At 41.5% G+C, this 13,946-nt stretch overlaps 1 protein-coding gene across 7 annotated transcripts in view; it reads right to left on the bottom strand.

Annotated features, from left to right (window-relative positions):
• Positions 1-13,946, bottom strand: part of PRRC2C (proline rich coiled-coil 2C) — a 70,769-nt gene that overhangs the window by 40,583 nt on the left and 16,240 nt on the right. For all 7 annotated transcript variants that reach the window (XM_027658337.1, XM_027658341.1, XM_027658343.1 and 4 more), the window contains exons 2-11: positions 13,602-13,769; positions 12,209-12,386; positions 8,433-8,539; positions 5,262-5,399; positions 3,093-3,271; positions 2,650-2,729; positions 1,591-1,724; positions 1,422-1,509; positions 1,005-1,137; positions 192-266 (exon numbers count right to left, since the gene is read on the bottom strand). In XM_027658337.1, the coding sequence (XP_027514138.1) occupies positions 192-266; positions 1,005-1,137; positions 1,422-1,509; positions 1,591-1,724; positions 2,650-2,729; positions 3,093-3,271; positions 5,262-5,399; positions 8,433-8,539; positions 12,209-12,386; positions 13,602-13,716 (1,227 nt within the window). In that variant the 5' untranslated portion in view covers positions 13,717-13,769. The remainder of the gene's footprint in view (positions 1-191; positions 267-1,004; positions 1,138-1,421; positions 1,510-1,590; positions 1,725-2,649; positions 2,730-3,092; positions 3,272-5,261; positions 5,400-8,432; positions 8,540-12,208; positions 12,387-13,601; positions 13,770-13,946) is intronic.

Genomic DNA, 13,946 nt, shown 5'->3' with positions numbered 1-13,946 from the left:
ATCATGGATGTGCTAGGGTCCCATTCCTACTGTCCCCAGGCACTATGATCATTTTACTTGTTAAAGGAAAGGTTTACTGTTATTTGAGGCATATTTTTACATTTCTTAGTCTAAATCTCTCTGCCACAGCTTTAAAGAAAGCATTAAAGAATTTAACTCAAGGAAATAAGGACAATTTCAACCTTCCTTACCGGTGGTAGAATAGATTTTGGAGGGAGAGCAGGGCCACCTCTTTCATGTATAGAAGGCTGTGGTGGACCTCGATCCTGTTGGATCAAACAGGTACCAGGATTAAGCAAGCTCATAACCACAGCCACACTGACAAATTTTACAGTTATTATTTTCTACTGCTTTAAGACACTACACCTAATAAGGTATCTGCATTCAACAGAAATCTGCAAGCAAAACAAAGGCAAAATCACTTTCACTTTTTGTACTGAGAGCTAAACAACTTAAGAATTCACATATCCAAATGTCAGAGTTTATGTTAGTGCACTGTTTTTCCTCAGAGTCAATGTAGCATCAACCCTTAAAAAACACTGTGATCTTTATACACAGAGAAAATGCAAGTAAAACCAATCCCAGTTCCTCCATCATCATTATTACCGACGTCAAGAAGAAATATTTCTAGGAAATTTTCAAAGCCAACAGTAGCTTTTCCTGGTGTTGTGAAATGAGTGTTTTAAGGTGTTTTGAGAGACCTTAAAACACTAATTTCATGACACCTGGGGAAAAAAATTAAAATAGGGTTGTAGCAGGCATAAACTGAGGTGGTTACCAACCTTCCCCTAACAGAGGAAACCAAAAATGGCTGAGCTGATGAATTCTACACGATCTGTATAAAATCTATTGGCCTGAGATGTGAGAAGTGAGCTCACATTACAGCAAAGTTGCCCTCACTCATGTTTGTAACCTTAATTGACCTGACAGTTTGGAAAGACACCTGAGTCGGACTCTCCTGATGAGGCTGCTGCCAGAGGAGCTGAAGAGAAGAGTACACAAACCTGATCAAGTTTGCCATAAGACCCTTTGGCTGCTGCTGTGGAAACCTGGGTGGCAGACTTAGCACTTGTCTGTTCTTCTGCTTCCTTCTGGTCATCGGGACTCTTGGAATCTTTTGATGGTGTTTGTTCATCACTATGTGCAAAGAAATAACAAAAATGGAATGTGTACTCCACACGGGTATTTAGTGATTTATCTTCTAGCCTCAGTGTTTCTTAGCAAAGGTTGCCCAGAGCAAGGATAATTCCCACTACACACCCAGTTGACTGGAGTCTGCAGGCAGTCATGCAATTTAATACAGTATTAAATTACTGGAATAAATGTTATTGCAATGACTACCTGCCCTAGTTTCATTCAGTCTTTCCAAAAGCTAGGCTAGTTAAGTGACATTTCACACCCAATTGGCAATGCCAACTCACCCACTTTCCTTCTCTTTTTGACTACTTCCTTGCTCGTCATCATCACTGAAGTTCAACTGCTCGGTGTAATCCACCTCACTCTGAGCACCTGATGCATAAAGAAATGCTCAATTAATCTTTCAGAAACATTCCATGTACAAATAGCAGACCATTAATCTGATGTTCTTACCTGCCCAACCTTCATCAGCCTCAGCATCCAGATTATCAAATTTATCAAGCTCTTTGAGTTCACTAGCACTAAGAATGGATGGGCGCTCAATGGGTTCTGAACACCAGGAAGGTGGGCCTCTTCCCCTTGGGCCTCTAAAAAAGGAGACAGAAGCAAAGGTCACTATTTATCCACAGATGACTAGATAAAAGGTCAACCTGTATGACAGTTATTTGAAATATACAGTACTGTTCTCTCAAACACAGTATAAATGTGAACTCTCCTCTACATGTGTGACTACCACAATTCAAATTACTGCTACACCACCGGAGGGTTCTTTGTGAAAGAGGAACACTGGATGCTGTAGCCTTGCTTGCACACTTCACAAACAACTCAGACATCGGCTGACAGCAGAAAACCACATGCCTTGTAGCTTTCACACAACACACTGCACAGATCTGGCATCCTTCTCAACACCCGTTTATCCACCCCGGAGATATTTCTTTATACTTTTCATGCTTTCCCACTGTCAAAGATTCTGTACCATCTTCCTACTCCTATACTCAAGTTCTCCCAGTCATCCCTCTCAACCCTCCTATCCTCCTCCTGATCCCGATAACGGATCAACTGTCAGTTTGTACCCTACTGCCCACCAGATCCCCTATTTCCTCATGCATGTGCACAGTCCTCCTCAACTATGGAAAAATGCACAAAAAGGAGGAAAACTAATGTTGTAACACATTAGATTTGAGAACCAGGAATTAACTCCTTTCACTGTAACAATGGAAGAGTCCTTTTACAGGCAAAATACTGGCTGAAGTTTCAAATGTATCCCCAAGTGACTCTTGCTCTTACAAATCAAAAACCCTGTAATGTGCAGAATTTCCTCAAGTTTTGCAGTTGAGTTGTCAAGCACAAATCACTCCATGGCACTGCTCCACACAGGCCAAACTTGGGAGACTAACCAGTGGTAGTTCTTATGCAGTGTATAATCATCATCAAGAGAGTGCAAATTTTTTTTTTTTTAAACTAAGTCCCCGAGTTCATACCCACACAACAAACACTTATAAGGTTTCTTACCTGCTAGGCTCAGAATTGGGGAATCTTGTTGGACCTTGCATGGAAGGAGGATATGCCATTCTAGGATACTGATTAAACATCTAAAAAAGTTTTAAAAATAGGAGTAATTCGTTAAAAAGAGTATAACTGCATTAAGCATACTGAGAGCATAAAAAGAATCACAATGGAAGTAAAGCATGACTTTTCACTCAAAAGACAGTTTGCTTAATATCAGAAGTGTGTGACATCAGGACACAAGTGTTAATCAAGTCCTGACAAGTTCAAACTTGGCATAGCAGGAGCAGCAACAGGTAGCCACATCCTCTGAGGTGCTGGTTTCAATCCCACCCTTCCAGCAGAACGGCTGAGTGTTCCAAGGAGGGAAGAGAAAGGGGCATAAGGAAATCACACCAGCCAATAATCAATTCCTGCTGCTTAAAACTGTTCATGCAGCCATCACTTACATAAGGTGGCATCATTGCTCTGTACTGAGATGAGAGGGGTGGCTGCTGCTGCCCATTCAGCTTGGGCTGAGGGACCTGTGGCAACCGCACATCCCTTTTGTCTCCTGCCTTCTGGCCATCGTTTTGTTCTGCTGGTGTAGCATTGCCATCTTCCTGTCCCAGAGCCTTAGCTTCTTGATCTGTTGGAGAACCAGGAGAGTTGTTCTTAGTACCCCCTTCTCTCCAACCAGTAGCATCTGCACGGGCAGAATCAGTACCAGAAAAACCCAGAGCAGACGTCATATCACAGATTTACAGACAGGGATGATGAGAAACACACTGTTCCCATCCAGTTCTCAGTGGCACAGAGACCTGTGCAGACACACCTTCATAGCTGGTACTGAAACAAGCAATGGCCACTTGAGGAAACAGAAGTTGCTCCTAATCCTCTTCAGCCCTATGTCCAGCTGTGTTCCTGAAGGATCAGCTATAAATTCATGGACTGCTCTAGTTGTCCTACTCTACCTTCCAAAACACAGTGCCATTTAGGAAGGATTCTGATTATAGCACAAGAGGGAAACCAGATTTAGCTGTGCTAAGTGGGCCACTGTTGACTCAGTGTGAAGATGCTGTCAAAGGAAAGATTAAGCTTCCTAAGCAGCAAAGGCCTACAGGAAACTCTCGAGAAGCTCAAAAAGAAAGATAACACACAGGTATATGCCAAAGTGAAACCAGATATCCAGAGTCTGGCTTGTATCTCTGCCTGATAAGAATGGAATAGAAGTGATTAGGGCTGTACTTCTGCGTGTGAATGTCTAGCAAAAAGTCCAGGAAAAGTAAGGGATTTTAACGACCTATCACTTGTGCCAGGCAGTCCATTCTTTAAGGAGTTTCTGCCTACAGACTAAGGGGTCAGGACAAAAAAAAAAAAACAAACACAGTACTCAGCAGCAGTTCTCAGATCCATGAGAACCAAAAGAAATTCAGACACACACTGTAAATAGTATTCCTTTAGAGGTACAACCCCTTTAAGGAGTTATAAACTATGCTCCTAAGTATCCATTACAGTTCCTGCACTTATCTTTGCTGGGGAGCACAGCTGCTAAAGGGGCAGTACTAGCCAAGTCATTTAGCTTTCTGCTGTCAGACGAAGGAAGGGTTTAATATAGCACATACAGTGCTGCCCAAAACTGTAACTGCCTGCAGGAGGCTGGGACTGACACACAGAGATGTTCTCCTCAGTTAAGTGTTGGACAGATCTCAAATTTCCTGACAATTTATTCTTTATACCAAAATCCAGCAAGGACCTGAACAGGCACACGGCCCCAGTCTGCAGGACCTGACAAACAAATGAAGGAAAGCCAGGCCATGTAACACGGAGTTAAGGGTTCCCTGAGAGCCCAAACCCTCTAAAAGCAGTTCACCTTGTGCCTTGTACTGGTACAAGACAGTCCTGCCCCACAGTGCAGGACAGGACCCTCAGTCCATCAAACCTCATCAAAAGCAAACTTCTGAGGGAGAAAGGAATCTTGTTTTCCACTGGTAACAAGCACAATCCCAAATGCTTCCCTGTTACAAGGATCTGGGGAAGCAAACCACGCTTCTTCCCTGAGAGCTGCAAACCCAACACAGTTATGGGTTGTTTTCAGCACATCTAATGCCCCACAGCCTGAACAGATCCAGTTGGTTAGAGCACTGCAGCCAGGAACCAAAGATGCCAATGCCTTTCAAATCACAATCCACTCTTTGGGTATCTTGCAGATTAAGTTTTCATTTCAGGATTTTTCAGGCTCCTCTCTTATGAATATTAACCATTTGGGGACAACCCTAATGATGACTTATATAATTAATTAATATTACAAGAATTCTTTAAATACATATTTTAGTTGTTGTGACATCTAGCAGCTGGAAGTAAGAAAAACACCAATATTGTGCAACTAACAAGTGTTCCTCAGAGCACAACTGGAGCACTGACCAGACTGGGAAAATGGGAAGAGAAAGGATCAAACACTACCTTCCACACCTCAGGAACACAGTAAAGCAGAGTGAAGCCTGAAATATCCACTTCTTCAGTGCAGGAATGTGTTGATTAAAACAATATTCATCAATTTTGTACAGGGCCCAATTAATCCTCTAATATGTTCCACACCCATCCATGCAGTTACACAAAAATTTGCAGCACACACTTACTTTGTGGTCGCAGGTTGGGTCCTGATCCATGGAGCTCTTCAGGTGCATCTTTGTCTTTACCTGACTTTTCCTGATCCCCAGCTGCCGGCAGACTGGGAAATTCTTGCTGGAAATAACTATTTACTGGAAGAGGTGGACCTACACAGCAAGATATTCACAAAGTCACAACTTTCTGTAGTCAAAACAGTTCAGAGAGCAACAGAAGCCTGTTCATCCTTCAAAAGTGAGTGTTAAAGCCACATTCATTTACTGGTAATGTAATTCACATAAGTAAAGAGCAATCCTTGTAAAGTGTTCACGTTTGCTATCAGAGTTGCTAAATTTATTAGACCAATTATCACAGTTGTTGGGGCTGAGAAAAATCCAGAAGCACCAGAGAGGAATAATGGACAATGGAACAAGGAACACAGGGAGTACCTGAAGTTCCTCAGCTCTGTAAACACTTTCCCCCACTCCTTCCAGGCAAAGGTTTCCTCCTTTTCATTCTACAACTATAGTGCACCCAAGAATGGGCAACTATGTTACTGCAATGCCTTTAAGATTAATTACTGTTCTAATAATAAATCTTCAGGACTTTAAAAGGCCACAGTTTTTACCTTATGAGAGAAGTATCAGAACTGTAGTGTTCTTGATTTCTAAAAACCCTTGACATCATAACTCAAGATTGGAATTTAAGACTTCTGCTGTACCTGGTATGGAAGTCAAATATACAGGTTGTCTTCCTCTGTAGAAGGTTTTGCTGGCATCTACTTTGCACCAATTTCTTCACCTCCCCATTCACATAATTCACACAGACCTATATCAGCAGCACTGTAGTGCCCAATCACTGATTATCTTGCTGAGGGGAAATTTCTGTTCCAACAGCCTGAATAACACCCTGTTCCTATACCTGTCTTTACTACTGGCTGCTAAAAGGCACATGGTATTAGCCTACAGAGATTACTGGGCAAACTCACAAAAAGGGATCTGAACACATGCCATCCAAAAGCCCCCATTCCCCAAGCCGTGCTTTTTTCCACAACTAGAAAAGCTTTTTTCCCTCCACTCTCTGAAGGAATCATTCCTAACAATAAAATGCAGGGATTTCAGTGGACTTTGGTTGGGTTTTTTCCACGATTAGCAGTCAAGCACAGGATAAACTCCTTACTCTGTACTTTGTAAAGGCATGACAGTAAATGCCACTGTTTATCCTGGTGCCTACAAATTGCCTTGAAATCTTTCAATTTTCATTGAATTGACATACTACAGATCACATTAACTTGTCTTTTGTTAATGGACACTGACTGTTCATGTTCCCATGCAGCTGCATCCAAAGACTTGCTCTTAACAGGACTGAAAACCACTCACACTAACCAGATGACCTGCCAGGCAAGGGATCCCCTTCCCAGATCCCAGGCCATGCAACATCCATGAGTTTGATGAATCTTCAAAAATGTTTTCTGCTCAAGTCTACACTGTGAACAGCAACAATGTTTTAAAGGCAAAGTAGCAGCATCAGTGATCTCCTTGATTGTGTTTAAGCTCTTAATCTGAAATAGCCAGAATGTCAGCCACACATTCAGTTCAGACAGAACTCAAAGAATTCAAAGATATTTTGGCAGCATTTAACCCCAACTGTCAGCCAATGCCTGAGCTGAAAAATTCATGCTGCTGTTACATTTCAGAAGTCTTTCCTTTCTACATGGCCACGGACAGGATCAGAAAAGGGTTTAGTCTTGCCTCACTCAAGTTTTACAAGAGCATGAGGCAGTGGCTGAGTGACTGCTGGAACACTCACAAGGCATCTGGAAACAGTACAGGTTCTAGGAGCCAACTGCAGCTCAGGAAAGCATGAGCACAACAGGTGTATCCTGAGTTTCAAACCAGAGGACAGCAAGCAGCTGATGCCAATTCACATCCAGTATTTCTTCTGGAAACAGCAAACCCGTTCCTGCATTAATTGAATGAAATGAGGGTGCCATCTGGGCTTGGCACACAAGCTGCCATGGTAACTATGAAATAATTAGCTAAACGCATTTTGAAGCCACTGAGCCGAATCACTATTTCCTGTGTCATGGAGATGATCTTATCAGCTTATGCAGAAAGGCTGGTGTGCAGATCACTTTGCATCAGTGTGAATTCCTTTTTTTTATTCCACAGAAATCTTGTAAAAGCTTATAGGAGAAAAGTTCCTATATTTGACAATGAAAGAAACACTGAACATCAGAGAAGAGAGCAAGAAATGAAGAATGTAGGATTGTCACTTCTAATACTTAGTGGGAAAAAATCCCAAATCACTGAATATGTGATGTTAACAAACTATATAATGTCTAAGAAGTGACCTCCACGCAATTTAGATTTTACTATTTTAAAATCTCTATTCAGAAGAGAATTCGCTTCTTCAACTTGCAAGCCTAAACTCCATTTTACAGCCACAGAAAGTCTGCAATACTCAAATTTAAGGAACAAAACACATTGCAGGGTATTTTTCACAATGGTGACACAGGAATTCTAAGTAACCTCTCACTCTAGAAGCATTTAAAAAATCTGCTGAAGATTCAGTTCTGATCTTACATCTATAATGTACGATTAAGTCAAGATTCACACCAATGGAAACAGTTCTCCATCCTTTCATACAATTATGTTAAACAAACCTTTAACTTTTCCCCAGAAAAAAAACTACTTGAGCACTATCACTTTGATACTAAAATAACCAAGGAATCTATAAAATAAAGGGCAAAGTGTTGCTGTAGCATGTGTTTAAACAGAAACACAACTACACACACTTTGCACAAAATGATCCAAAATTATGATCAGGATTATGACCACCAAGTGTTTATGACTCTCCTTCCCATGCCAAAAACTGCAGATGTTGCAGGAACTGACTGTGATTCCCTCTCCTCACCACAGTGATTTCTGAGGTTTTACACTGCCACCACCATTTCCCTGTCAGTTCAGAAGAGGTGACTACCCCAACCCTTTACAAAGCAGTCAGACCTGCTGATAAATCCTGCTGCAGCTGCAGTGACCAGCCACTGTCTCACCTTCCAGCCTGGAAAAGTGCTTCCACAACTTTCCCCAGTCCCAACTGGCCAGGTCAGGACTCAAAGGACTCTGGGTGTGGAGGTCTCTCCCAGCAGCATTCCCAGCCTGCTGGGCCAGGCAAGAACCCTCTGCCTGACCAGCACTTACCATCCTGTCCACCTGGCTTGGTGTTGGCCCAGGATTTGGCAACAGGAGCAGCTTCTGGAGGAGCAGGAACAGCAGGTTTTGGCTGTGTCTGCGGCACGTCTGGCTGTCTGGAATGAAGAGGAAAAGCACTTGTGAATACAAGAGGGTGAGCACAGAATAAGCTCGTCAGGATTGCAAACAAGTGAATGAAATGAGGGAGCTGTGCAGCTGAAGAACCAATAACTACTTTTCCACGGAAAAAGCATTTTCTTACATAAAAGAAGTTGTTATAGTAACAGTTAAAAAAAAATTGAATTAATTAGCTAATTCTTTCAAGAGTCCACTTCCCAAAGTGGAGAGGAATTAATGAAAATGGCTGGGCAGAAAATACAGTCAGGCATGAACTGAATTATAACTTTTAGAGTAGTGTATTGGACAATCCAAAAACCATCCATCTACCACCATCGAAGGAAATTATTTGGAATAATGTTCCCTTGCCTCAGGAATTACTAGAGGAAACCACTACAAAACCACCATGAACTGAGAGAAAGAAGGCAAACACATGTCAGAAACTAGAAGTAAAAGGAACTGATAAGGAAAGCTAAAGACATCATGAAAAACTGCCTGGGTACCAGGAACTGGAGCCGAGAAGTTGAAGCCTTAAGAAATGGTCTCAGTCTCACCACCTTAACAATGAAGAGACATAAGCACTCTTTTTGTGCAATGTAAAAAAAAACTAGACACGTAAGACTTTCCTAGTCTGTAGATTCAATGATATTGTTTAACTTGGTTCCATAAAAGCTATTTCTGAAATCTGAATATTTAGATAACAGAAGACCCACAGCATTTGTGTCTGCAAGTCAAGACCTCCAGCTCATCAGCAGTGACTTCTGATAAAAGAGGAACTCTGGGGCAAATCCTGTAGTCTAAAATCACTTTACTATACCAGTAAAGAGATAACTAGTGCAGTATCAAGTCAAGTAACTCACAGGAAGCAATTGTGTTTTACGCAGATCCTACAGTAATCCTAAATTTCTGAGGGCTGAGAAGTCAGTTCCATTTGGGTTCTGCAGTGATCCACCCACGCCCTACACAGTAGTCTGGGAACTGACACAGAAGTAAACATCATTTAAAAAAATCATTACTGGGGAAAAACACAGAGGCTTCTCACAAGGACAACTGAATGCAATTTTCATTTGTTTCCAGAGATTACTGTGATTAAAAAAAAAAAAATTATCTTTTTTTTCCTGTTTCCACTTAGTTGCACTTTCTTACAGCTGCACATTTTCTAAGCAGATTTTGGGGAAGTTGTAACTTCCATGGCTATACTTTGTCACACACAAGGGAAACAAGGAACAAAACTGTTAAAGAAACTATTCCTTGCATTCCTACCCTGTTTCAAAACCAAGCCACTTAGAATTTTATTTATCTAAGCACTGTCCTATAGGTGTGGGTATGGATGAGGGAAAGAACTCAACTAAATTAATCAAATCAATACACAACAGGCTGCACTGTCCAGGAACAAGGGACTGAGGGAATACCCACAGAACGAGTCACAACTCAGGAAAGTAGTAAAAAACCTAAATTACAGGGAACACCTCACTCACATGAACTCCAATGCAGTGATACAAGAGACTAAAGCAAACTCTTATCAAGATGTTCCCATTACCCACAAGGCTTGTGAGAGGAACAATAAAACACTCCACACCTAAACTGCAGCACTTCAAGCATGTTGAAATATCACAGAAATACAGGAGTAGTTACACAAATGGCCTGAAGACTCGAGCAAACACTTTAGATGGTCCAAATTAGGAGAATCTACTCATGGCCTGGGCATACACACCTGTTCCTGGGAGCAAATCCCTCCCCCTCCTTGTTTTACTTGTATGGGGTCTTCAAGGCCTTTATCAGAATAATACATACGCAAACACAAAGGCAAAACACTTCCAGCTGCAGATAAAGGACAGTCACTTATTTTAAAACATAACATCAGCTACTGGAATATAACACATGCAGGAGGCCATGGAAAAGCAAAGATGCAGAATAAAATGTGTTTTAGTCAAACAAGCTACAGATTTAACAGGACAAAGTGCAAGTGACCTTGCAGTATAGGAAGATGTTGTTGAAGTATCAAGCAAAACACGGGGCAGAAAACTGTAAATTTGCAGTTTCAAAAGCTTAAAATAAAAGACCGAACACAACACCATATTCCTGAAGTCTAATAGCTTTTCAAAGAGATGGCAAAAAATTGACATTTAAATGTAAAAAAGTACACAAATAAATAAAGGGATGGCAAGATGGGGAAGAAAAGTTTTAAACCTCATCTTTTGCTTTCACGAGTGCTAAAAACATACAGTCAGTGCCTCTAGCTTCAACTGTTTTTCAGAACAATCTGTATGATAAAGAATTAACATTTAAACCTTGCTTCTACGTATGTAGTGAGAATCACATCCTATTTTAAGCTTACGTGGCAAAATATCTGCTTTGTAATACTTTCCAAGTAGAAACTGAAAAGTTGTAGCTTCTATTTTCTTCAGCTGTACAAACGTGAAACAAATTTAGCAGATGAAACTGCATTGAGTATGGGAAAGTTATATTATACACAGCATAAAGTGCATCAACATTGCCATCACTTCTGTTTCGGTTTTACAACATATTGGAGGAGTTTGAAACAATAGTACAGTTTAAGACAGAAAATTTTTAAAGTCTGTAGAATTTATGGCATTCTAGCAAAAAATCCTGAAGTGCAAATATCAAGAATCATTAGAAAAATAAAGCAGAGATTCAAATAAATGTATATAAATCAAGAGTTTCTGCGTTTTCTGTGCCATAGCTCAGCACAATCACAATTAAACAGATTTTTGCATACTTTCATGAATTTGAATATTATTATTTAACTTAGCTGCTGTGCATCTCAGGGTTCCTCCTAGAGTTTCAAGAGAATTTTATTAAAGGTGGTTACACTGATCTTACAAAAATATTTCCTTTAAGCAGACATCAAAACTTACACAGAGGTAGCCACCATGTGGCTAAAGGAAATACTCTTCCCTCACGTGGAATTTTTAGGTAGACCACTTCCATTTTAAGTGTGAGGGGTTTTTTTGTATGTGTGGTTTTTGTGGGTTTTTTTTTTAGCTATCACCCTAACAGCAAGATTCTTCCTCACAAAAATTAGTAGTGGTGCTGTTTCCTCTCTGGCAGCTACTCTGAGGACTTTATCAAGTTCTGGGCCCCTCAGTTCAGGAAGAACATGGAGGTGCTGGAGCAGGTCCAGAGAAGAGCAACAAGGCTGGTGAAGGGACTGGAGCACAAGTCCTGTGAGGAGAGGCTGAGGGAGCTGGGGCTGTTGAGCCTGGAGAAGAGGAGGCTCAGGGGAGACCTCATCACTCTCTACAACTCCCTGAAAGGAGGTTGTAGCCAGGTGGGGGTTGGTCTCTTCTCCCAGGTAACCAGCAGTAAGACAAGAGGGCATGGTCTCAAGCTCTACCAGGGGAGGTTTAGGTTGGATATTACGAAGAAATTCTTTACAGAGGAGGTAATTAAAATCATCCATCAGGGAAGTGGTGGATTCTCCATCCCTGAAGGTTTTTAAGATGAGACAGGACGTGGCACTCAGGTAACCACAGTGGTAGTGGATCAAGGGTTGGACTTCATGGTCTCAGAGGTCTTTTCCAACCCGGCTGATTCTATGATTCTAAGTCTAGCCAATTCTTCCCCAGGCCCTGCCCATCCCTAGTTTTGGGGAAACTGGAGAGAACTGGCACAGCAAATCAAGGTGGAGCTCATTGGTCTCTTACTTTTCCTCTTCGTGCTGTTCTTGTTTCGAAGCCCATCCTGTGCCGTCTTTAGGCACAATGTTCACATTGGGGTCATTGCCTTTGTTCTCTGCTTTGAGACTGGGCAGGTTGGCTGGGGGAGGCATCCTCCTGGAAATAGCAACTTTTCCAAGGCTCTGTAATCCATGGCGTGCAGCAACTGCAGGGCAAAGCAGAAAGGGCAAGTCAATGGGGCTGTTTAGCAGACAGGGCTTATGCAAAGCTACACAGAAACGTCCTGCGAGGAAGTCAGAAAAGTTTCAGAGTACAAGAAACAGAAATTCAAAATGCTTCATAACTGAATGTTTTAAAAAGGCAATTGGAAATACTTGGCTTGGGAGAACTTGAGTACTTTTTGAACAGCCGTTATTCCAGATTAAAAAGGATATATGGCCCCACCTTTACACACAATGGTGAGAGAAAGCTAGAGAAGCCACTTAAAATATGATGTTGATGTCTTAATATCCTTCAATATTTCATCAAGCATAATTCTCTTGCTCCTTTTGGAACTCAGTGTACATTGATGAGTCCAGGAATACCCACATGGGTCCAGCCCAGTTCTTTTTTGCTGCCAATTTCAGTTGGCAGATGTTGCCCTCACAAAAACATTCCTACAAAGTGCATTAACTCCAGACTACGAGCATAAAAAAAAGCAGTACAAAGCTAATGCACCACACAGGACACTTAACCTACCAAGTAATCAACTCAGGTGAACAAGTACAAGCTACTGCCCTGGGCAAGCTGTGTCACCACAAACAACTCGGTTTCAACCTTTAAAAATAATATTGTGGCAAACTTTAACAAAGTTTGAATTTACTTTCCCTCTTTTACCCTCAGCTTAGGCTACTATGTCAAATCAAATTCAAAACCTTCAGAATGTCATTCTCCCCTGCTTCTCAATCCCATCAGTCATGAAAAAGCAGGCTCACAGTCACCTTATTTGAGGTGTCAGTGCAAGTTTCACCCAGTGTTTGTCCACAAAACAGACAAAGCACCCGACCTGAAAACAAACATTGCCTTCTCCTTAATCAAACACTTCCAGTACCTCAAACCTCACTGCAGTGAAAAGCACAGCTGGGGAATGGCATCTCATCTGCTGATAACAAATGGAGCCACGGCTATAAACCGGTTTTTATTTACCTGCATTCTACTTCCTACTAGACTGCAAATGCTGTCTCTGAACTGACACTCTTGTTTACAGCTAACCAAAAACTATAATGAATGCTGCTTTCCACAACCCTTCCACTTCACTGCTGGACCAAGCAGGTAAGAAAAAATCTTGCTGTGGTTAAGTGCTCATATACTTTGCACCCTTAATTAGCACTGCAGTGATGATGAAACAGAAAGAATGCACCACTGCAGACAGTTCACTCACCTGTGGTTTTCTGAGTTTCCAGTGACTTTCCCTTGTAAGTATTAAACAGACTGAGTGTTGCATACTTTGTTTTTCCATCCTTTGCTTTTGTACTCTGGCCTGACTTTTCCGACATTTCGCTGGAAACTCATCTAGTCTGGTACCTTCTGTTCACTCCTCAAAATTTGCCTGTAAAGAAAAACAACAGAAAAGTAAAACAGTTTGAATATAAGCCAGCATTTAAGTCAGAGCTCACAGGGCAGAAGTGGACAGCACATTTAACACCACTAATGCTGTTTCATTTCAGCATACTGGAGATGCCAAAGAATGCATTAACTCCAGAAACCTCTATCCTTACGTAACACT

The sequence above is a fragment of the Corapipo altera genome, unplaced genomic scaffold, assembly GCF_003945725.1.
Source record: "Corapipo altera isolate COAL_440 unplaced genomic scaffold, ASM394572v1 79, whole genome shotgun sequence".
Taxonomy (NCBI): Eukaryota; Metazoa; Chordata; class Aves; order Passeriformes; family Pipridae; genus Corapipo; species Corapipo altera.
Note: the sequence above shows the minus strand (reverse complement) of the source record. Positions and strands in the feature narration are given on the sequence as shown.